Below are 21,957 nucleotides of genomic sequence, written 5' to 3'. Positions count from 1 at the left end.
AATGAATCATCGCTGTCTGATTACCGATTTGACTGCTCAGTTATTTTGATGCCAAGCAATTACAAGCTAAAATTAAAGTACTATGCAGATTGTAGCAAGTGGTGAGTGATTTCATTGACCAGTGATTGTGTGCAGCGGTGGCTGTGCGTGGGGAGATTAGCACAGCTGTGCTCATCACTCTGATATGAGGCAAAAGTAGTTGACCTAGAGCATGCAGTGATAAGGACCTACCATTCTCTGAGCAAAAGCGTCCCTCTGGTTTTCTGTAACATAAATGTCATGAAATTCGTGCTGCCCTTTTCAACAGGAAAGAGTTTGTGCATTTGGCTCCATCTAGTGGACACAAGTGCTTGTGTCATTGGCCATGTCCATTTTCTAGTGTGGTCTGCACTAGCATTGGATACAGTCGTGTATGACATGCAAATTTGTACTGCTATTGTGGTAACTTGGGCCGTGGGGCACAGCAGGCTCTGTCAGATAACACCTGGGTGAGATGGGACAAGTCTCACTACCGAGCTTTGGCGGACACCGAAGGACCAGGAAGCAAACAAGTCTCTTTTTCTTGTTTATAAGATAATAAAATATCAAATGATAAGGATCTATTTTAACGATTATATAAAACAAATAATGTTTTTTCATCTGTTCAATGGAAAGAATATTTCATTCAGTGAAAGATGGAATGTTCCAGAAATATTTTTACCATTGAACTCATAAATATTATTTGTATACAATTTCTATTGTTTGAAAATAGTCAAATTTGTTTCTGTTCTTAAGCCACTACAATGAAATGTACCACCCTGATGTGAAACACAGTGACACTGTATTTTTTTTAATAAGTTATATTTTCAGCTTTCTGTAATATTTTTAGAACAGAATTTCTATTAGTGTTGCACGGTATAGCCGGTTTAATCGGTACATGGTATAATTTTGGCTCACGGTAGAGATTTAGACTCCACCGACGAATCGTGATAACACCCACGAAGTTTTTTGATCCAGGAAAACTCCCCTGTGAAGCGGGTGTGTGTGTGTGAAGCAGTTTGCTGCAGCAGAGCGGGGTGTTCTGAGGCGACTCTCACTACTGGTCATGTAAGTTTGTGAGACGCCTGTTCTGTCGCTGATATTTGCAAAAGGAAGGCGGACGCTCTGTCACGTCCTGAATCAAACATTTGAGAAAGCACATTTAGGTAATAACAAGGATTTTTTTTTTTTTTTTTTTTTTAAACTGGAGCAAAAAGACAAAATCAGCCAGGATGAAACAGTTTACCCAAACTGACTTCAAATACGAGTAAATTAAGTATATTTTTTTGGGGTGGTTTCGTGTTGAGTTTTGAAAATGAAGAAAAGCACCAGTGACCTTCCTGAAAGCGAACATGTATTCAGAGCAGCAATGCCATCTAGTGTTCAAGATGAAACTTCAGCCTCTGACCCAACAGTAAATACATTTATTTCACCAAAACACCAAATCTAGGCTTGCATCTTAGATGTACCTTCCAGCAAATTGTACCAATAGTTTTGAGATCTGTACAATAAATGTTTTCAAAATTACACTATATCTGTTGTTTTTATTTATTTTGATCAATTTACCTTTGCTAAGGGACCCATTCAGAGACACATGGTTTTTACATTTAAGTTTATATCATGATATATACCGTTACCATGAAGAGATTCAGTTTATACCATGATATGAATTTTAGGTCATATCGTACAGCCCTATCTGCTATTATACAAACAATATTATGTACTGTACATCTACTGGTCGTTACATTTGTACACGACCAAGTGTTTCAGCCAGTGTTGACTTTCGTGGTTAAGGATCAAATTGGGAATGTCCCGGATGTTGGGAAATTGGGAGTGTCCCAAACACTTTCTACAGGTGGTTCAAAGTAAATGTTACAACACAATATGACTTATTCATCTTCACATTTTCAAACATTAGTCTCCTACCCACCAGACACTGAGCATTCAAACACAAACTACACGTTTTCTTGCCACTTTGGCACCTTTGAGGGTCTGGACTCATCTTGTTGGCCTGCTCTGTTAAAGCAAACAAATTTGAATCTTAACCCACGTTGCCCTTTTTCCTGTAATCCACGATCATTACTGTTTCAGTATGTGAAACGTTTTTGATCAGAAATTTGGTGCACAGCGGTGGCTTTCGCACCAATGTAACCACAGACACACCTGTAACCTCGAATCCTAATTAAAGAATTCAGCCTCTTTATAACTCATCTCGTCTTGTGTGTGCCGACTCCTCCTCCTCCACTGTAAGTTTTAGTTCGTCTGGTACAATCTTCCCGTCTTTATTCTGGTCCTGATTATTAAACATATCTTTAATAATGCTGTCGACGTCTACACCTGGCCGGAGTCGACCTGCGCCCGCTTCAACTTGGGTCATGATAAAGGCTGAAAACTGAAGAAAAAGAAGACAGGAGATGGTAGAGTTTAATCCCATGCAACTGCACCGCTTTGCGCCATTTTGTGTGAACGTGAAGTGCTAACCTCTTCTAGAAGGACTTCTCCATTGCCGTTGAGATCCATGGCCGGAAGAAGGGGATCAGGAATGTCTCCGAGCCATATGAACATGTAGCCTTCAGGCACACCCTTCTGCAGCTCCGCCAGCTCCAGCTCAAAGAAGAGCACGGCACTGCTGGGAACGTCTCCGGCTGGACATGTCAAGAAAGACCAGTTTAAGGTGGAGAAAGTGTACAGATGATGACAGTGAGGTGAGTGAATCCACTGACTCACCTCCATCTTCACCATGCCCAAAGTGGGGTGGAACAATCACCTCCCTCCGCTCGCCCACACACATGCCACTCAGACCTTCCTCCAAGCCAAAGATCACTTTGTTTGCTCCTAGAGTTGTTACAGAAGGCGAGTTGTACCAATCTCTGCAAAGGGACACACATCCTGTTACCGAGTTAAAGTGGAAAGATCCAGATAAACTCTTCCATTTACCAAAATCTCAGCCATGCGGAGTACATGCTGTTGTTTAAAGCCTCTGCTACATTTTATGGGAAACAATCTACTCGGCAGTGGCAGAGACTTTCAAGTGCAGGTTTTCTGTATTAGTCCATTTCCACGTTATGAAGTCTGAAATCACTCTCAACTTGACCTTTTGGCGAAATTATTTTACCTGTTAAATGTAAATATCCACCAGGTGGAAATATTGCTCCATTTCAAGAACCTTAGGAAACTGACAACCAATCTGTTGCTTACAGTAGTAGATGCTGACCTTGTTCAAAGAAGCCCATCTGTTTGGATTTACAACTATTCTGATTACTACTGGAATATAAAGGCTCGTCATATATATTTGGTATTCTCCATGTACTTATGGATCAGAAAAGGCATCCGCTGTAAAACGTGTGCCAATTCATCCATACCGGAACCACTGTGGTGTCCCTGAGCAAAAAGACAAGCAACTAAAAGAAATAAAGGAATACTAGGCTCACTGTAAACATGACATCTTCAAGTTTTTCTCCCTTGAACCAGAGAACAAAGTATCAGGTTGCTGCCTCCATCACACTACTTAATCATTTTGGGTCTTGGATGGCACCCACCAAGGCAGACAACCAGCCCTCCAACCATCTAAATGCAAACATATACACCCTCCTGGTCTTCTTCAGCCGCTGGAGACTTCAACATTAAGGCATGATCGTGGTGTTGGTCAGCGCTGCGCGCACCTGAGGAGAGATTTGTTGCACAAAAGGTCCGGCCGGTGTCCTCTCAGGAGCTGCAGCATTCTGTCCATGAACTCCGAAGGGCTTGCTGTCCTGCAGCCTATGCAGAGAGAAGAGCCTACTGGCCCTTTCAGTGTCTGACAGCTCAAAAGTTTTGAGGAGGTGATCTTAATGGCTGTTTATTTGTTCGCAGCAGGGGGGCTTTGCAGGAGCGTGATCAGCCTCACTGCCGTCAAGCTGCTGAGGGCCGACACAATGTCATAATATTTTCTGTAGTCTGTGGTGATCTTTCAGAGCGAACCAGGTGGCAGTTTACAGAAGCGTGACGTTGAGCATCACAACGAAGCAGTGTGTCCTGCTGTACATGTGGAAATGTGAGTCCTGTTTGCTTTACCGTTTCGAGAACGGAGCGCTTTTGCACAATGCAAAAAAAAAAAAAAAAGGCCTGTTTGGAGTGTGTATTATTTTGGTGGAGTATTTAGCGTGTGTGGTTAGTATGTTTTTTTTTTTTTTTTTGGTAACAATGAGGCATCTTACGAAAGTTGAGCAAGTACTTCAGGTTTTTTTTTTTAATTGGAGCAAGGCGGGGCACGCAGCAAATCATCTGAGTCTGAGGCAGACAGTGAGGATTCTGATGATAGAGATGATCCCTGTTTTGGTCTGGATGAGCAACCAGAGCAAGTGGATCCGCTGATGTGTGCACAGATCTCCACAGTGGGTTGGATATTGCGCTTCTCTTTGCAGATTCTGCAGGACTCAGGCACTACAGAGCTCCATCCCAGCGCTGAGTCGTGGAACGCAGAGCAGGATTAAGACACACACTGCTCCAGCAGTGGCTCCAGGCGCGTTTCATTTAAAGCGGCGAGATCAATGTTGGCTTCAATTTTGTTTTGTTCCTCTTTTGTTCCTTTTGTGCTCTTGATTTGCAGGCTATTTGGTGATGGGAAAAGTAGAAAGCTCATTGGTCCACCTTTTCTCAAAGATTTATGACTTTTTTACTTTTTTTTCCCCTTCGTTCAGGAATTGTAATATGCCGTGTGACTGGGCAATAAGCAAGCATTTAACAGTGCAGGAGCCAAAACATCCATAAAGAATGCCATTATTCCCTGGCACCGCCCAGCACTCACAGTACCTTTGCATAGTCTGGCTATAAAAAAGTGAAGCAACTTGTCAGGGGATCCCACAAATTCTCAGGATGTTCCTTATCAACTGTACAAGGTCTGTTAGAAAACTATCCGGCCTTTTTATTTTTTAAAAAACAATATGGATTTGAATCGTGCACTTGCATCAGCCAAGCTTGAACCTTTGTGGGCATGCGTGAGGTTTTTCCACGCCTATCGGTTGCATCATTCGCCTGTGGGCAGGCTTTGAGTGAGCACTGGTCCAGCCCCCTTGTCGGATTTTCATTGTCAGGAAAATGGCTGAGCAACTGGAGCAGCGCTGAATCAAATTTTTCCAGAAACTGTGAGAGACAGCCAAGTGGAAACCATTCGGAAGATTCGGATGGCTTTCGGTGAAGATACTCTGGGCGTCACACAGATTAAGGATCATTACAACCGGATTAAAGATGGCCCACAGCGGCGCAGGGCGCGCCGTGCTCCGAGTGGCCATCGAGAGGCTGAAACGACCAGATCATTTCCAAAGTGAAGGATGTGTTGATCCGGGACGTCGCCTGACTACCAGAGAAATTGTGGAAGAGTTGTACATCAGCACTTTTGCGGCACATTCCACTGTTATAGGAGATTTTGTAATGAAAGACGTGCGGAGGAATACGCGCGTCGGGACGGAGCCGCTAATGGCGCACAACAAGAAGCACGTCCATGTTGGAAGTCTCACAGGACAAGTTGTGACATGCCCACCTGTTACACAATTTCTCGGATACTCACTCGACTGAAAAGCCACCGAAAGCCGTCTGAATATTCCGAATGGTTTCCAACACGGACGTGCTTTTTGTTGTGCGCCATTAGCGGCTTCGTCCCAAAGCGCGAATTCCTCCGCATGTCTTTCATTACAAAATCTCCCGTAACAGTGGAATGTGCCGCAAAAGTGCTGATGTACAACTCTTCCACAATTTCTCTGGTAGTCAGACGACGTCCCGGATCAACACAGCCTTCACTTTGGAAATGATCTGGTCGTTTCAGCCTGTCGATGGCCGCTCGGAGTGCGGTGCGCCCTGCACCACTGTGGGCCATCTTTAATCCGGTTGTAATGATCCTTAATCTGTGTGACGCCCAGAGTATCTTCACCGAAAGCCGTCTGAATCTTCTGAATGGTTTCCACCTGGCTGTCTCTCACAGTTTCTGGAAAAATTAGATTCAGCGCTGCTCCAATCGCTCAGCCATTTTCCTGACAATGAAAATCCGACGAGGGGGCTGGACCAGTGCTCACTCAAAGCCTGCCCACAGGCGAGTGACGCAACCGACGGGCGTGAAAAAACTCACATGCGCACGAAGGTTCAAGCTTGGCTGATGCAAGCGCACATGATTCAAATCCATATAGTTTTTTAAAAAAATAAAAAGGTCGGATAGTTTAACAGACCTCGTATAAAATGGTTTGGGGAAAATCAACATAGTCTGCAAAGATGCACCATGGACAGCCAGTCTTAGGTTCAGTGACTGTTTACAAAACAAGAACAAGGTATCTATGTACGATATTGGACCAAGAATGGGAAGAATTTACTGAGGGACTCAGTGGCCCCCCTGAAGTAATACAGCTTTAGTACAAGTGGGGAAAGAGGCTTTTAAATGTGTAAAAACAAAATTCCTCTTATCAGCACTGAAATCTGTCAGCAATGATTTACATGCAGGAAACAGGAGGGTGCAGGGTAGCAGTGTGAACAGCAGAGGGTGCTCACGAGGAGTACAGCAGGGTGCCATCCATCAAGGAGCAATTATAACGATAGTGAATTAAGTCATCAGCTTCGCTGGTGGAGATGCATTGCTGGGGCTTGTGGGTAACCGTGATCTGGACGGGATCTTTGGGGTTGTGGAAATCGATGACATGAATGTCAAAGATGAGCACAGCAGAGCCAGGAATGAGGTCTCCTGCAACGGGAGGAAAAATAGTGTTACACACATAAGCATGCCCCAGTGGTTTCTGATTCCATTGCACGTTCCAGACTCACTGACTCCCTCTTCGCCGTATGCCATTTGAGGGGGGACAGTTATCCTCCTCTTCTCCCCCATGCACAGTCCCTGCAGGGCTTTGTCCATCCCGCGGATCACTTGGCCCACACCAATGTAAGTGTTGTAGGTGCGGTTTCGCAAGTAGCTGACAAATGACACCAGGAGACAATTTAGGATCTTCAATACCGTGTGAAAGAAGAGAGAAACTCTCAGGGATACCTGGAATCGAAGGCAGAACCATCCTGGAAGGTTCCGTTGTAGTGGTATCTGATGTAATCTCCTTTCACTGTCCGCCGGGGACAAACTTTGGGCACCTCTTTCACCTCCACCAAGAGGTCGTCATTAGGGCTGAACACATCAACAAGCAGCACCTCAAACACCAACGTCGCCTGAGGAGGGACCTGACTTCCTGTTCACAGACATATCAAGTGATTTCAAGATACAGGGACACAACGATACCGCCTTCAGCTTCCACCAGTAAAATAAGATTGTTGACACCTGGGCTCGTATCAGGCAGGACTGATTTCATTTTACAGTTTGAAAGTAGGTTTGGAGCTCTGATCAAACCTCCCTCACTCGCCCCCCCTTTTTTTGGAGTATCAGGTGTGCTTACTAACATAAAAGTCTACCACAGTCTGACCACTCGAAAGGTTTGATTTTCAATATGGCGTCCAAGATGGCCAACAAATCCTTAAAATGTCCATGACTCTGTCATTATTTATCCTAGACAAGCAAGTTTGGTGCCTTAGCCATGTTTTGGGGATCTAGGAATCCAATTAGCATATTTAAATTACACTGATGTGATTACAAATCCAGTAACATTTATTTATGAAAAATACCTTTGATCTGCACCAAGTTTCCCCCCCCCTTACGGGTTTATTATATGAATTCTCACAATTTTTTTTACTTTACATGGTCCACAAGTCCTCAAGTACTGGTGCTTGTCCATGGATTCCATAGTGTGAAGGAGATGAAAGTCTATGACGCCCCCCAGGTGGGATGCCAGTCCAACACAGGTTACTTCCCCAACAAAGTCGGGTGCCCATTTATAGCTGGATGGACCGAGACAATGTAGATGAAGTGTCTTGTCCAAAGACACAGCCAAGGCATTTAAAACATTTTACACTATCATAATTTTTTTAATTATATACATATGTACTAATATAAGCAACAGGTTTGTCATCGGTGTCCCGCAGCAGCCTGTAATCAAGGTTGTAGAAATGGAGCAATATTTCCACCTGGAGGACATTTACCATTAATGTAGGTACAACAGAATTTTTTCAAGAACTCTAGTCTTCTGTGTAGGATTCATGAGCTTCTAGACAATACCTTTGCCCAGTCTTGTTCGATGACACTGTGATAAATAGGAATAACTCAATAGCAATAGGAATAACTCACTGAGCTTTTAGTTATTGGACAACCTGCTCTACAATCCATGGCATCATCACCCCCACTCACTAGAGCTATTGTAGCTATTAATTCATACCATGTCCGGTCTCTCCGTAGGCCAGAAAGGGTGGAATAATAATGACCCGCCTCTCTCCGACACACATGCCTAGCAGACCCTCATCCATGCCTTTGATGAGGTTGCCCTGTCCCAAGTAGGCATCATAAGTTCCGTTCCCAGATAAGCTAAGTAGGTGAAAAGCACAGAAACAGACAAGGTTCTCAATTGTTATTAACAACACCTCTTTAAATGGTGTTAAGTCTCTAGAACACAATGAACACTGCAGTACTGCAGTGACTTGCCTGGAATCAAAAGGCTGACCGGTCAGTAGGGTGCCATTATAGTGATAGCGGATGAAATCTGATGCCTTCGTGGTGCGGTTGCATCGCTCTGGTTTGCTAATTGTACGGATCTCTACCTTGTCGTCAGTATGCCAGACGTCCAGCAGAAGGACATCGTACACCAACACAGCGTCAGGAGGGATAACGCCACCTGCAATACAAAAAGAACAGATCTCAATTGAACTCTGCCGACACGATAAATATCAAATCACGTAAAACTGCCACTGTCATGTTTGCATGCACCTGTTCCAATGCTTCCATAAGCAAGATGTGGGGGGACTGTGATCCTCCTCCGCTCGTTCACACACATGCCTTGAAGGCCGCGATCCATTCCGGTGATGAGTCTGCCAAGGCCCACCTGGCTGATGTAGGCTTTGCCTCGGTCATGACTGTGTAATGTACAGATGATATGAAACAGAGTCATCGTCATGGAAAAATTAACACACCAAATCCCGTTCTCACTTTCATGGACATGCATCTAAGAGTTGGGCCACCAGTACGTAGATCTGAGTTGGACTCCCAGTCGCCCTCCCTGTCTGTGTCCTTGAACAAAAAAATTAATCTGCATTGTCCCAGTGCAGCTGGGAATGGGTACTGGCCTTAACATACGTGAACACAACCTTTATTATCAAGTGCATAAGCAGCAAAAAGCTATGACTCAGCAGGATTTGAGCTCAATGTGCACACAGCATGACAATGTCATCAGTTTTTATGAAGAACCTCTGCAATGGCCACCATCACACACACACACACGGTTCTGTCCAAAAATTGACATACGTGAAATTGTGACATACGTGATGTTTTCAATGCAAACTTTCGCACAGGAAAAGAGGTAAGTGACCTCTTTTCACAGATCTGGCAACTTGCTTCTAACGGATTGTTTGTTGCTGTGATGCCACTCTGAACTTCACACGGTTGTATACGCTTCTTTAATTTCTGTTTAGCACTCTTCTGGTTATTAATTGTATCTACTCTGAACGTTATTTAACAACAGTCCTGTTGTGAATCGCTAGCAGTTAGCATTCGCTAGCGGTTAGCTTTCGCTAGCTAGGTCGACCCCTCCCCGCTGTTACTTTTATAGCTGTTTCTTTTCTACCCGTTTAATACTTCTGTTCGTTTTTCAGTTGAACTGCTGTGAATTTTAAGTAATTATTTTACTCCTGTGTAAAATCTTAGGAGCAGCTTGCATTTTCACTAGCGGTTAGCTTGCGTTAGCTATTTCGGACCTCCGTCATCGTTTCATTTTTTTACACTCCTGTTAGTTAATTAACTGTTTAGTGTATTTTATAGCTGCTGCTTTTTTACCTGTTTAATACTTCTGTTAGGTTTTCAGTGTAACTGCTGTGAATTTGAATTCATTTATTTGCGTCTGTGTGAGCTTTAGCAGTGGTTAGCTTATCCATTATTGGTTAGCTCGTGTTTACTTGGCTACATTCTTGAATTTCTTAGTGCACAAAGTACACTACTAATTCTACTTTACACCCTCCGTAAATCCTGCGTGATGTTGGAAGATAGGGTGGCTCTCTTAGAGAGCCGTGTCCGTAAGTTAGAGCAGCTTCTTAGTGCAGTGGAGTTACATGTTACGGGCACTCCAGATGAGGTTAGTGTTGGGCTGGCTAGCGAGCCTATTAGCATCAGCTTAGAAACGCCGGCTGTGGAGGACGGCTTTCGGACTGTGGCTAGGCGGAGGAAGCCCCGTAGGGCTTGGTGCCGGTTGTGGCACCCCGATCACACTCGCCAGTGCGAACTGTGAATCGGTTCTCCCCTTTGGATTTGCAGGATGTGAATTTTGTGAGCCCACAAGTGACTTCCACTCCTGTCTCCAGGCCGAAACACCGGACTTTAGTGATAGGGGATTCTATCACCCGCAAAGTCAGGTTACAGACGCCGGCTGACGTTAAATGTATTCCTGGGGCCAGAGCTCCCGACACTGCATCTCATCTTAGGGTGCTGACACTGCAGAAGGGAAGACAGACGAAGGAACATGACATGAGATATAGTCACATAGTTATTCACGTTGGCACCAATGATATCAGGATGAAGCACTCAGAGGTCACAAAAATGGACATAGAGAGGACTTGTGACCTTGCCAGAAAGATGTGTCGGCATCGATTAATAGTCTCTGGTCCCCTCCCCTCCCGGGGTACTGATGAGGTGTTTAGCAGGCTGACATCATTAAATAGGTGGCTGGCGCAGTTTTGTAGACAGCAAGGTTTTAGCTTTATTGATAATTGGCCTTCATTCTGGGGCCACCGTGGCTTGCTGATGCCGGACGGCCTCCGCCCTACTGGGGAAGGTGCCACCATCTTGTCTGCGAACATAGATAGAGCTCTACAGGGAGAGTAACATTAGGAATCTACAGCAGGCCACGGAGCAGGCGATTAGAGACCCTGCAAGGCTTATGACAAATGTGGGTGTGGAATCCATTAGCTTAGCGGGGAATTTAGTGCAGAAAATCCACTATGGTGATAGTGCAGTTTATTTGCCAGGGAGGGAATTTCAACAAGTTGAGACTGTGGCCTGCGTCCGTAGTCGTGTCCATAAAAATCATAGAGGGATATGCTTTCCAAAGTTAATACCCTTTACTATATTGGATGATGTTGAAATTGAGGATGGCCCAGTGGTTGTTCCAGCAATAGCAAAGATTTTGTGTCTGCTACCTACAACGCGCCTGGAATGTCTTAAACCTACACCTACTTCCAGGCATCTTATACATGCTACTCTGGAACCACCCCTAAACCCAAACAGCTCAACTGTCAACCCCACTGAGGTCTTTAGACTGGGTCTTATTAACATAAGATCACTGACCTCAAAATCATTGTTGATCAATGATCTAATTATTGATCATCACTTAGATATGATTGGGCTATGTGAAACCTGGCTTAAACCGACAGCTGTCCTCCCCTTAAATGAGGCCTGCCCACCAGCATATACATTTAGTCACGTCCCTCATGATGTGAAGCAAGGCGGAGTGTTGCTGTTATTTATAAATCTAGGTTTAGCTTATTAGCTGTTGGGGGTTACAAATATCACTCGTTTGAGCATCTGATTCTCCGCTCTGCTCAGGATATTACACATTGCCAAGGTCAGAAGAATAAAAATCAGTTGTATTACTTTGTCACTGTATATAGGCCTCCTGGCCCATATTCTGAATTCTTAGATGAATCTGGTGCATTCATCTCTAACTTGTCAACTAGTGTAGATAACAATCTGATCATTGGTGACTTTAACATTCATATACGAGGTCTGTTAGAAAAGTTTCCGACCTTTTTATTTTTTTCAAAAACTATATGGATTTGAATCATGTGCGCTTGCATCAGCCAAGCTTGAACCTTCGTGCGCGTGCGTGAGTTTTTTCATGCCTGTCAGTTGCGTTATTCGCCTGTGGGTAGGCTTTGAGTGAGCACTGGTCCAGCCAACTCGTCGGATTTTCATTGTCAGGGAAGTGGCTGAGCGACTGCCGCTTTGCTCCATGAAAATTTTTTCAGAAACTGTGTGAGACAGCCAGGTGGAAACCATTCGGAAAATTCAGATGGCTTTCGGGGAAGATTCTATCGGCGTCACACAGATTAAGGAGGATTACAACCAGATTAATGATGGCCCTCAGCAGCGGAGGGGATGGCCGCGCTTCGAGCAGCCATCGACAGGCTGAAACGACCAGATCATTTCAAAAGTAAAGGCTGTGTTGATCCGGGATGTCGTGTGACTACCAGAGAAATCGCAGAAAATGTGGACATCAGCACTTTTGCGGCACATTCCACTGTTACAGGAGATTTTGTAATGAAAGACGTGCGGAGGAATTCGCGCGTCGGGACGGAGCCGCTCATGGCGCACAACAAAAAACACCTCTGTGTTGGAAGTCTCACAGGACATGTTGTGGCATGCCCAGCTGTTACACAATTTCTCGGATACTCACTCGACTGAAAAGCCACCGAAAGCCGTTTGAATCTTCCGAATGGTTTCCAACACGGAGGTGTTTTTTGTTGTGCGCCATGAGCGGCTCCGTCCCGACGTGCAAATTCCTCTGCACGTCTTTCATTACAAAATCTCCTGTAATAGTGGAAGGTGCCGCAAAAGTGCTGATGACCACATTTTCTGCGATTTCTCTGGTAGTCACACGACGTCCCGGATCAACGCAGCCTTTGGAAATGATCTGGTCGTTTCAGCCTGTCGATGGCCGCTCGAAGCACGGCGTGCCCTCCGCTGCTGTGGGCCGTCATTAATCCGGTTGTAATCCTCCTTAATCTGTGTGACGCCGATAGAATTTTCACCGAAAGCCATCTGAATTTTCCGAATGGCTTCCACCTGGCTGTCTCACACAGTTTCTGAAAAAATTTTCATGGAGCAAAGTGGCAGTCGCTCAGCCATTTCCCTGACAATGACAATCCGACGAGTTGGCTGGACCAGTGCTCACTCAAAGCCTGCCCACAGGCGAATAACGCAACTGACAGGCATGAAAAAACTCACGCACGCGCACGAAGGGTCAAGCTTGGCTGATGCAAGCGCACATGATTCAAATCCATAGTTTTTGAAAAAAATAAAAAGATTGGATACTTTTCCAATAGACCTCATAAATAAGCCTTCTGATCCCCTCTGCAAATCATTTATGGAAATTGTGGATGCATTAGGATTTCGGCAAGGCATTCGGGATTCGACGCACATTAGTGGAAATACCCTGGATCTGGTTCTCACACGTGGTATTGCTGTCAAGAATATTGACATCATGCCTCTTACATCAGTGGTGTCTGATCACTCACTTAAGTTTACAGTTTCGCTTTTGTGTTTAGTGGAACAACAACCTTATATATCATTACGGCGATGCATCAACTCCTCAACTAAGACTGAACTCAAAGCTAGACCGCCTGATGTTTTAGCTTCACATTTGACAAATACCCAGTCAGTAGACAGACTTGTGGATAGTTTAAACTCAGTGCTCAAAACTACACTCGACATGATTGCACCACCTGTGTTAAAACCGCGCTCCCCCAAATCACAGTCACCTTGGTTCAATAATTATTTGCGTGACCTCAAGCATAAAGTAAGAGGTCTAGAACGGAAATGGCGTCGTTCAAAATTAGAAGTATTTCACCTTGCGTGGTGTGATGCTATCTTAGACTATAAGCATGCATTATTGGCTACAAAGCGGACTTACTACTCTGATTTGATCAACAAAAACAAGCATAACTCAAAGTTCTTGTTCGACACGGTGGCAACACTTTTGCATGGACAACCACCTGTAGTTCACTCTCCTTTTACAGCACAAGATTTCCTGGATTACTTTGAGAAGAAAATAGAAGACATCAGGTTAAACATATCCTGGCATGCCTTAATCCAGCCACTACACCCTGCTATTGATGTGGGCACCACTACTGAGGTATTGGTGACAGTATCTCACTAGGCATGCTGACAAAACTTGTAATGTCAACAAAAAGCACAACCTGTTTATTTGATCCTATACCAACAAAACTGTTTAAGGACCTGTGGCCCACTCTTGGGCCGACTGTGCTGGAAATTATTAATCTTTCTTTAACTTCTGGATCTGTTCCTAAATGTTTCAAATCTGCAGTGATTAAACCATTACTTAAGAAACCTAATCTTGACCCTAGTGTATTGAAAAATCATTTTTCTCTAAAATTCTGGAAAAAGTGGTGTCACGGCAGCTCGTAGACGATCTTACTGAGAATAATCTCTTTGAGCCACTGCAGTCTGCTTTTAGAAAATATCATTCCACAGAAACGGCTCTCACTAAAGTGGTGAATGATCTTCTGCTTACAATGGATTCGGACACCACTACGGTTCTGTTGCTGTTAGATTTTAGTGCTGCATTTGATACAGTGGATCATCATATTCTACTAGAGAGGCTGGAAAATCATTTTGGGATTACTGGGAGTGCCCTTGCATGGCTGACGTCATACTTGACCAGTCGTTCTGTGTTTTGTACAGTAACACTACCTCTAACCTTAGTGACATGAAATTTGGGGTTCCACAGGGGTCTGTCTTAGGCCCTCTGCTTTTCTCCCTTTATATAGTACCTCTTGGGCACATATTGCAGCGTTTTGGGATTACCTTTCACTGCTATGCAGACGAAACTCGGTTATACATGCCGATAACTGCTGGTAATCTCCATCCATCCATCCATTTTCTTCCGCTTTATCCGGAGTTGGGTCGCGGGGGCAGCAGCTCAAGCAAAGCCGCCCAGACCTCCCGATCCACACACACCTCCCCCAGCTCCTCCGGGGGAACCCCAAGGCGTTCCCAAGCCAGCCGAGAGATGTAATCCTTCCAGCGTGTCCTGGGTCTTCCCCGGGGCCTCCTCCCAATGGGACGTGCCCGGAACACCTCTCCAGCGAGGCGTCCAGGGGGCATCCGGAAAAGATGCCCGAGCCACCTCAACTGACTCCTTTCGATGTGGAGGAGCAGCGGCTCGACTCCGAGCTCCTCCCGAGTGACCGAGCTCCTCACCCTATCTCTAAGGGAGCGCCCAGCCACCCTGCGGAGGAAACTCATCTCGGCCGCTTGTACCCGCGATCTCGTTCTTTCGGTCATGAGCCAAATCTCATGACCATAGGTGAGGATCGGAACGTAGATCGATCGATAAATCGAGAGCCTTGCCCCCGTATTTAGCTCTCTCTTCACCACGATGGTCCGATACAGCGACCGCATCACTGCACCGATCCATCTATCGATCTCACGCTCCATCCGTCCCTCACTCATGAACAAGACCCCAAGATACTTAAACTCCTCCACTTGAGGCAAGGACACTCCACCGACCTGAAGAGGGCAAAGCACCTTTTTTCCAGTCGAGAACCATGGCCTCGGATTTGGAGGTGCAGCAGTGAGAAGTTGGATGTCTAGAAACTTCCTACTTTTAAACTCTGATAAGACTGAAATGATGGTTCTTGGTCCAGTGAGACATCGGCATCAATTTGAACAGTTAACACTCAGCCTCGGCTCGTGTGTCATACATCACACTGACAAAGTGAGGAACCTAGGGGTAATTTTTGATCCTTCGTTGTCCTTTGGCCTAAACATTAGAAATATTACTAGGACTGCTTTCTTCCACCTGTGAAATATAGCGAAGATTCATCCCATCCTGTCTATGGCTGATGCCGAGACCCTGATCCATGCATTTATCTCTTCTAGATTGGACTACTGCAATGTTCTATTTTCTGGTTTACCGCAGTCTAGCATTAGGGCTCTCCAATTGGTTCAAAAAGCTGCAGCCAGACTTTTGACACAAAGCAGAAAGTTTGACCACATTACACCCATTTTGGCACATTTTGGCATCTCTTCACTGGCTTCCTGTCCCAGTGAGATCAGATTTTAAGGTTCTGCTACCAACCTATAAAATTATTCATGGACTGGCACCTCCCTACCTAGCTGACCTAATTAAACCTTACGTACCGGCCCAGGCTTTACGTTCTCAGGGTGCAGGACTACTTTGTGTCCCTAAGGTGAATAAGAAGTCTGCGGGTCACAGAGCTTTCTCTTATCGTGCCCCTGTTCTGTGGAATGATCTGCCTGCGTCAATAAAACAGTCAGATTGTGTGGAGACTTTCAAGTCCAGACTTAAGACGCACTTATTTTCCCTTTCATATGGTTAGCATACTGGTAGTTTTGTTTTACGCTTTTTACTCTTTTAATTCATTTATTAGTAATTGGAGCGGGCCGCGGCCTCAACTTTACCTAAATTCTGGGTCTTTTAGTGAAGTTTAGGGCTAGTGGCCGGCGATTACCTTAGTATTTCTCTGTTTTCTTGTTGTTTATTGCTGGCAAATTATACAGTATTTTTTTGTCTTTCTGATGCCTGATTCTGTTTTTTTCTCTCTGTTTAAGGTGCAGCTCCATCCAGAGATGGGAGTTGTATTTGTGCTAGTGACCCTCCTGTCCTGTGCGCCAACAGCATTTCTTGTATATTCGTCCGTGAATTGTTCTGTGAATTGTTCTGTAATTTGTGTCTGTAGCATGGCCCAAGCAGAGGGTCACCCCTTTGAGTCTGGTCTACTTGAGGTTTCTTCCTCAGAGGGAGTTTTTCCTTACCACTGTTGCTGTAGGGGTTGGTAAGGTTAGACCTTACCTGTGTGAAGCACTTTCAGGCAACTCTGTTGTGATTTGCCACTATATAAATGAAAATAAATTGAAAAAATTTAAAATTAAATTAAATTGTAAGTGGTTTAAGATTTCTGTAGAACACATATTTTAAATGTGCCCATTCTACATTTTCAACTGGCAGACACATTTGTGTTAGATCAGAAAAATTCATCTGCATGCTTTCATGTATGTCAAATTTGATGGAATTCTGTTCACGTACATTCATATTTTGATGGATGTTTTTTCAGGTACATTGTAAATCTAGCAGTCAAAAACGAAACGCGTAATTCCGAAATCCCAACTGAGGTGCATTCATCATTTCTGAGTTTCTTCATAAGCTAAATATCCCTGGAAAACATTGATAGTAAATCAGATGTGAGTGGGGTCAGCATGCACTGGTTTGATTCATTTTATTCACGTATGTCATATTACAGCCCACTCTGCCCTCCAAACTTTTCATTTAGTTTCTCCTCTGCTTGACTTCCCAAAAATGACAGTCAGTGACTTGAACAACATTTGTTATGGAAGTTGGTTATATTTGCATCTAAAAAAAAAATTCAACACAATGTTCTTCCCTAGGTTTGAAAATTCACCCTTCCTGTCGCATAGATGTATCACATTAGCAAAGTGTGACTCATATTCACGATTTTAGAGTATCCCAGAATCCTTTGCGCACTGGGGAGGGAGGCTTGAAAATGGCTCAGCTTAATGCTAACTTTAACATTGAAAATGCCATAGACATGCTAACATGTTAGCATCGGCCCTGTTTTTAAATTATAAAATACATCTATCAACTGTTTCAGAAGACCATAACAGGTCGGTTTAACATAAAAAAGGTAAATATTACTCACAGACATATGCTCTTTAGGGTTTTAGCGGGGAAAAATTAAGATAAAGCGAAATAAAACAAAGTACCAACAAAGCAGCAGATTGAAGATCGACGCGCTGCTTCATTGGTTCAAGGTTCAAAGCAAAGCAGCGCTGCAGAAATGGTTGATTATACAGGGTCTGTAATCAATGCAGAGAAATGATCATTTTCCTGACAAACACCCCCCAAAAACAACAGCCACTCTGAAGAATCGATTAAGGGAATCGTTAAGCAAAAAGGCTATTGATGTCGATGGATCAAATAATTTCTTAAGGATACCCTAAAAGAACTGGTGCCCGACACACAACCCTAACAGCAATACGTTTTTTTTTTGTTTTTTTTTAATAAAACTCACGTTAAAGACTCACGATTATCTTAGTTAAACACCTAAATACATATTTTGGTTGAACTCACCTCCATAATGATGCAATGTTGCAAAGAAGTTGGCACAAATCCTTGTTTACTGACAACAAAATCTTGGCCTCCCTAGCGAGAATGTGATTATGCGCGAGATTTGACACCGTAAAGGCGTCAATACCAAGTTTGGTAGCAATCAGACCACTACAACTGAAGTAATGTCACTCACAAGTGACAGTGACTCCATGCACACAGTGAAGTCCAGCCCACTAACCACGCTGTGGGAAAAAACTCAACGGACTCGACTCAGCCAATAAGTGGGGCTTTTCTGAAAAGTTAGGAGCATGAGCACAACCAAATGTAGAGGACCAAAGAATCAATCAATCAATCAATTTTATTTATATAGCGCCAAATCACAACAAACAGTTGCCCCAAGGCACTTTATATTGTAAGGCAAGGCCATACAATAATTACGTAAAAACCCCAACGGTCAAAACAACCCCCTGTGAGCAAGCACTTGGCGACAGTGGGAAGGAAAAACTCCCTTTTCACAGGAAGAAACCTCCAGCAGAACCAGGCTCAGGGAGGGGCAGTCTTCTGCTGGGACTGGTTGGGGCTGAGGGAGAGAACCAGGAAAAAGACATGCTGTGGAGGGGAGCAGAGATCAATCACTAATGATTAAATGCAGAGTGGTGCATACAGAGCAAAAGGAGAAAGAAACACTCAGTGCATCGTGGGAACCCCCCAGCAGTCTAAGTCTATAGCAGCATAACTAAGGGATGGTTCAGGGTCACCTGATCCAGCCCTAACTATAAGCTTTAGCAAAAAAGGAAAGTTTTAAGCCTAATCTTAAAAGTAGAGAAGGTGTCTGTCTCCCTGATCTGAATTGGGAGCTGGTTCCACAGGAGAGGAGCCTGAAAGCTGAAGGCTCTGCCTCCCATTCTACTCTTACAAACCCTAGGAACTACAAGTAAGCCTGCAGTCTGAGAGCGAAGCGCTCTATTGGGGTGATATGGTACTATGCGGTCCCTAAGATAAGATGGGACCTGATTATTCAAAACCTTATAAGTAAGAAGAAGAATTTTAAATTCTATTCTAGAATTAACAGAAAGCCAATGAAGAGAGGCCAATATGGGTGATATATGCTCTCTCCTTCTAGTCCCTGTCAGTACTCTAGCTGCAGCATTTTGAATTAACTGAAGGCTTTTCAGGGAACTTTTAGGACAACCTGATAATAATGAATTACAGTAGTCCAGCCTAGAGGAAATAAATGCATGAATTAGTTTTTCAGCATCACTCTGAGACAAGACCTTTCTAATTTTAGAGATATTGCGTAAATGCAAAAAAGCAGTCCTACATATTTGTTTAATATGCGCATTGAATGACATATCCTGATCAAAAATGACTCCAAGATTTCTCACAGTATTACTAGAGGTCAGGGTAATGCCATCCAGAGTAAGGAAGAAATGGGGGGGGGGATCCCCACCAAAGTCCACCCTGTTTCTACGCCTTTGCAGAATCCCTTTATTATCCAATAAAATATCATGGATTAATATGTAGTTGACACTTATTTTTATTTCATTTGAACCATTTTAATCATGCTGTAACAAGAACAAGAAAAGTTAAATGCTGTTTAAAAACACCATTTCCCAGCATTCCCAGTGAAACGCTTATTTTTTTGCTGTAATAATAATTTCTGCACATCACCTGGAGTCAAACTTCTTGCCGTCCACATAGAAACTACCGTTAAAGTGATAGCGGATAAAATCTTCTATTTTCACTTCTCGACGACAAACTTTCGGGACGTCGTACCGGTCGATAAGAACGTCCACTAAAGGCCCGGCGGCACAACGCACCGTCACTGCACAAAGGAGAAAGAAAATGTAAAACACCACGAAATCCATTTGGGAAGAGCAACTTGTTTCCAACTGCTGACGCCAGCGGAGTAGAACGAAGCGGAGAAGAGGAGGAGAGAAAAGGAGAGGAGAGGAGAGGAGACAGGAGCACATCAGCCGGAGATAACCGCTGTCAAGGCAGCGGAATTAAAAAAATACTACTTCCGCTTGCCGTTTCAAATCAAAGGTCTTTTCAAATAAAACGGAATATGAACGGTAATAAGTTCAGTTATACATAACCAAATTAGATCTTTGTTTAAAAAAAAAAAAAAAACCCTGAACAAGATGCAGGCAACAAGTACTTGTAGAATGGAAAATGTTCTGTCTGATAAAAGTGCTGATATATAATGAGAAATTACAATTTTAATTGAAAATTTTCCCCTTAAGTTTAAAAATTAGATGGTTGGATCCCTTTTTTTTTTTTTTTTTTTTTAACTTTGAGGGTTATTATTCATGGGCGCAATTTGGTGGGGGATAGGGGGACATGTCCCCCCCCACCTTTTCAACCAGGGGGGACAGAATACGGTATGTCTCCCCCCACCTTCTGACATATATGTGTGTACTTGTACTATGTCAGTCTTATGTGCAAAACCATCTCAGAATAGTATCTTTGTTTCTGCAAGTTTGTATTTTTAGCAGCATTGACTTGTTTAAAACACCTGTTTTCTGGGACTGCATTTGCCCAGATTTGAAACCAAAAATAGTTGCCTCTAGGGACTTGTGTCTACACATAAGTATCAATGGACCATAGGCTAATTTACTAAATTCTGAAAGTTAGAAAAGGAAATCAGAAAAGCTATCTGGGACCTCAGAAAGCCCATCTGCAATTATTGCTTGATCTCCAAAATCAGTCTATGCAAGTGAAATTATGTTCAGTATGAGTGTTGTCATTAGTGCCACTTCGAAAATTAAATTCATGGTAAGTAATTTATCCTAAACTTATGATCTGTTGTTTTTCAAACTTATGCAAAAACAAATCTTGAGAAAAAAAATACAGTATGCGATAGTTAATAATTAAGAGCCTGTTCTTTCATATTTATGAATACATTTTACCACATTGCAGTTGTTTTCAATTTCTAGTTCTAAATTGCACCCTTATTATTTATTACAGTCTGCCATGATTTTACAATCCAGCTATGTGCAAATAATAAACAAATGTTAATCACCACTCACGCTTCATTGCCCCAATTAAAGGTCATGGGGGGCGTGGTGGTGGTGGTGGTGGGGGGAGCTATCCCAGCAGTCATAGGGTGTGAGGAAGGGTACACCCTGGACAGGACAACAAATGTTCATATATTTGTAAAATTGAGCAATTTCAAGCAGGTGTCTTCATCAGGTTTACTATGTTCAGGTACTACCGGTAGTTTTCGCTTTTAGTTTGTGAATAACAATACGAGGGTTGATGAGGTTAGACCTGATCCGTGTGACACGCCTTGAGGCAGCTTTGTGATTTGTCATTGTATAATTTAAATAAATTGAAATTAAATACATTTTTGAAAAGTACACTTGCATGGATTTGATAAAATTCTACCATCTTAAAATTGGAATTTTGAAATATCAGCTTCTATATAAGCATCTGGATTCGAGTGGCAAAATACCAGAGGTGGGACGAAGTCACCATCAAGTCACTCTCAAGTCATGAATCAGTAAGTCCCAAGTCATAATGACCACCAGTTGTTTGCAAGCTGACTTGAGATTTGTCTTGGGACTTGCAGATTGATAATAACTTGACAGTGACTTTGTCCCACCTCTGCAAAATACACATTATTTAGTGCTTTTAATTATACATCAGTGGATAAAAAAGTGAAAAAAATACAACTACTTCATGCTTCAACCTGCACTCTGGAGAAAAATAACTGATTAGTTGTGATACTCATCATTTCTACAACGCTGCAAGTTTGTGCTTTTATTTTGAATGGGTTAACTAAAGGGTTAACTCTCTAAGTTGACGCTGCTAACGGGTCTACTCCAGCGAGCAGCAGGGGGCGTGGCTTCGGAACCAGCCCCACCCACTTTTTAATGGAATTCTGCAAACGTGTAAGCCTGTGTGAGGCGGACGGGAGCACGTGCAGTCAGGAGGCCGTGTGACGTCATATCAAATATATCATCACCCTCATGGCGGCAGGTTTGTTTATTTTGTGAAGAAGTGTGTGAAA

The 21,957-nt window shown here is 43.5% G+C and overlaps 1 protein-coding gene across 2 annotated transcripts in view; it reads right to left on the bottom strand.

Annotated features, from left to right (window-relative positions):
* Positions 1 to 1,732: 1,732 nt before the first annotated feature.
* The window catches only part of fkbp10a (FKBP prolyl isomerase 10a), a 25,260-nt gene continuing 5,035 nt past the window's right edge, over positions 1,733 to 21,957 (bottom strand). The window contains exons 1-10 of one of the 2 annotated variants that reach the window (XM_034189890.1): positions 19,614 to 19,850; positions 8,834 to 8,979; positions 8,552 to 8,741; positions 8,289 to 8,434; positions 7,022 to 7,211; positions 6,802 to 6,947; positions 6,532 to 6,721; positions 2,746 to 2,888; positions 2,500 to 2,663; positions 1,733 to 2,410 (exon numbers count right to left, since the gene is read on the bottom strand). In XM_034189890.1, the coding sequence (XP_034045781.1) occupies positions 2,219 to 2,410; positions 2,500 to 2,663; positions 2,746 to 2,888; positions 6,532 to 6,721; positions 6,802 to 6,947; positions 7,022 to 7,211; positions 8,289 to 8,434; positions 8,552 to 8,741; positions 8,834 to 8,979; positions 19,614 to 19,810 (1,704 nt within the window). In that variant the 5' untranslated portion in view covers positions 19,811 to 19,850 and the 3' untranslated portion in view covers positions 1,733 to 2,218. Of the gene's footprint in view, positions 2,411 to 2,499; positions 2,664 to 2,745; positions 2,889 to 6,531; positions 6,722 to 6,801; positions 6,948 to 7,021; positions 7,212 to 8,288; positions 8,435 to 8,551; positions 8,742 to 8,833; positions 8,980 to 19,613; positions 19,851 to 21,957 lie in introns of those variants that run through there. The other variant, XM_034189891.1, reaches the window with a different exon arrangement.

The sequence above is a fragment of the Thalassophryne amazonica genome, chromosome 16 (genome assembly GCF_902500255.1).
Source record: "Thalassophryne amazonica chromosome 16, fThaAma1.1, whole genome shotgun sequence".
In the NCBI taxonomy this organism is placed as follows: Eukaryota; Metazoa; Chordata; class Actinopteri; order Batrachoidiformes; family Batrachoididae; genus Thalassophryne; species Thalassophryne amazonica.
Note: the sequence above shows the minus strand (reverse complement) of the source record. Positions and strands in the feature narration are given on the sequence as shown.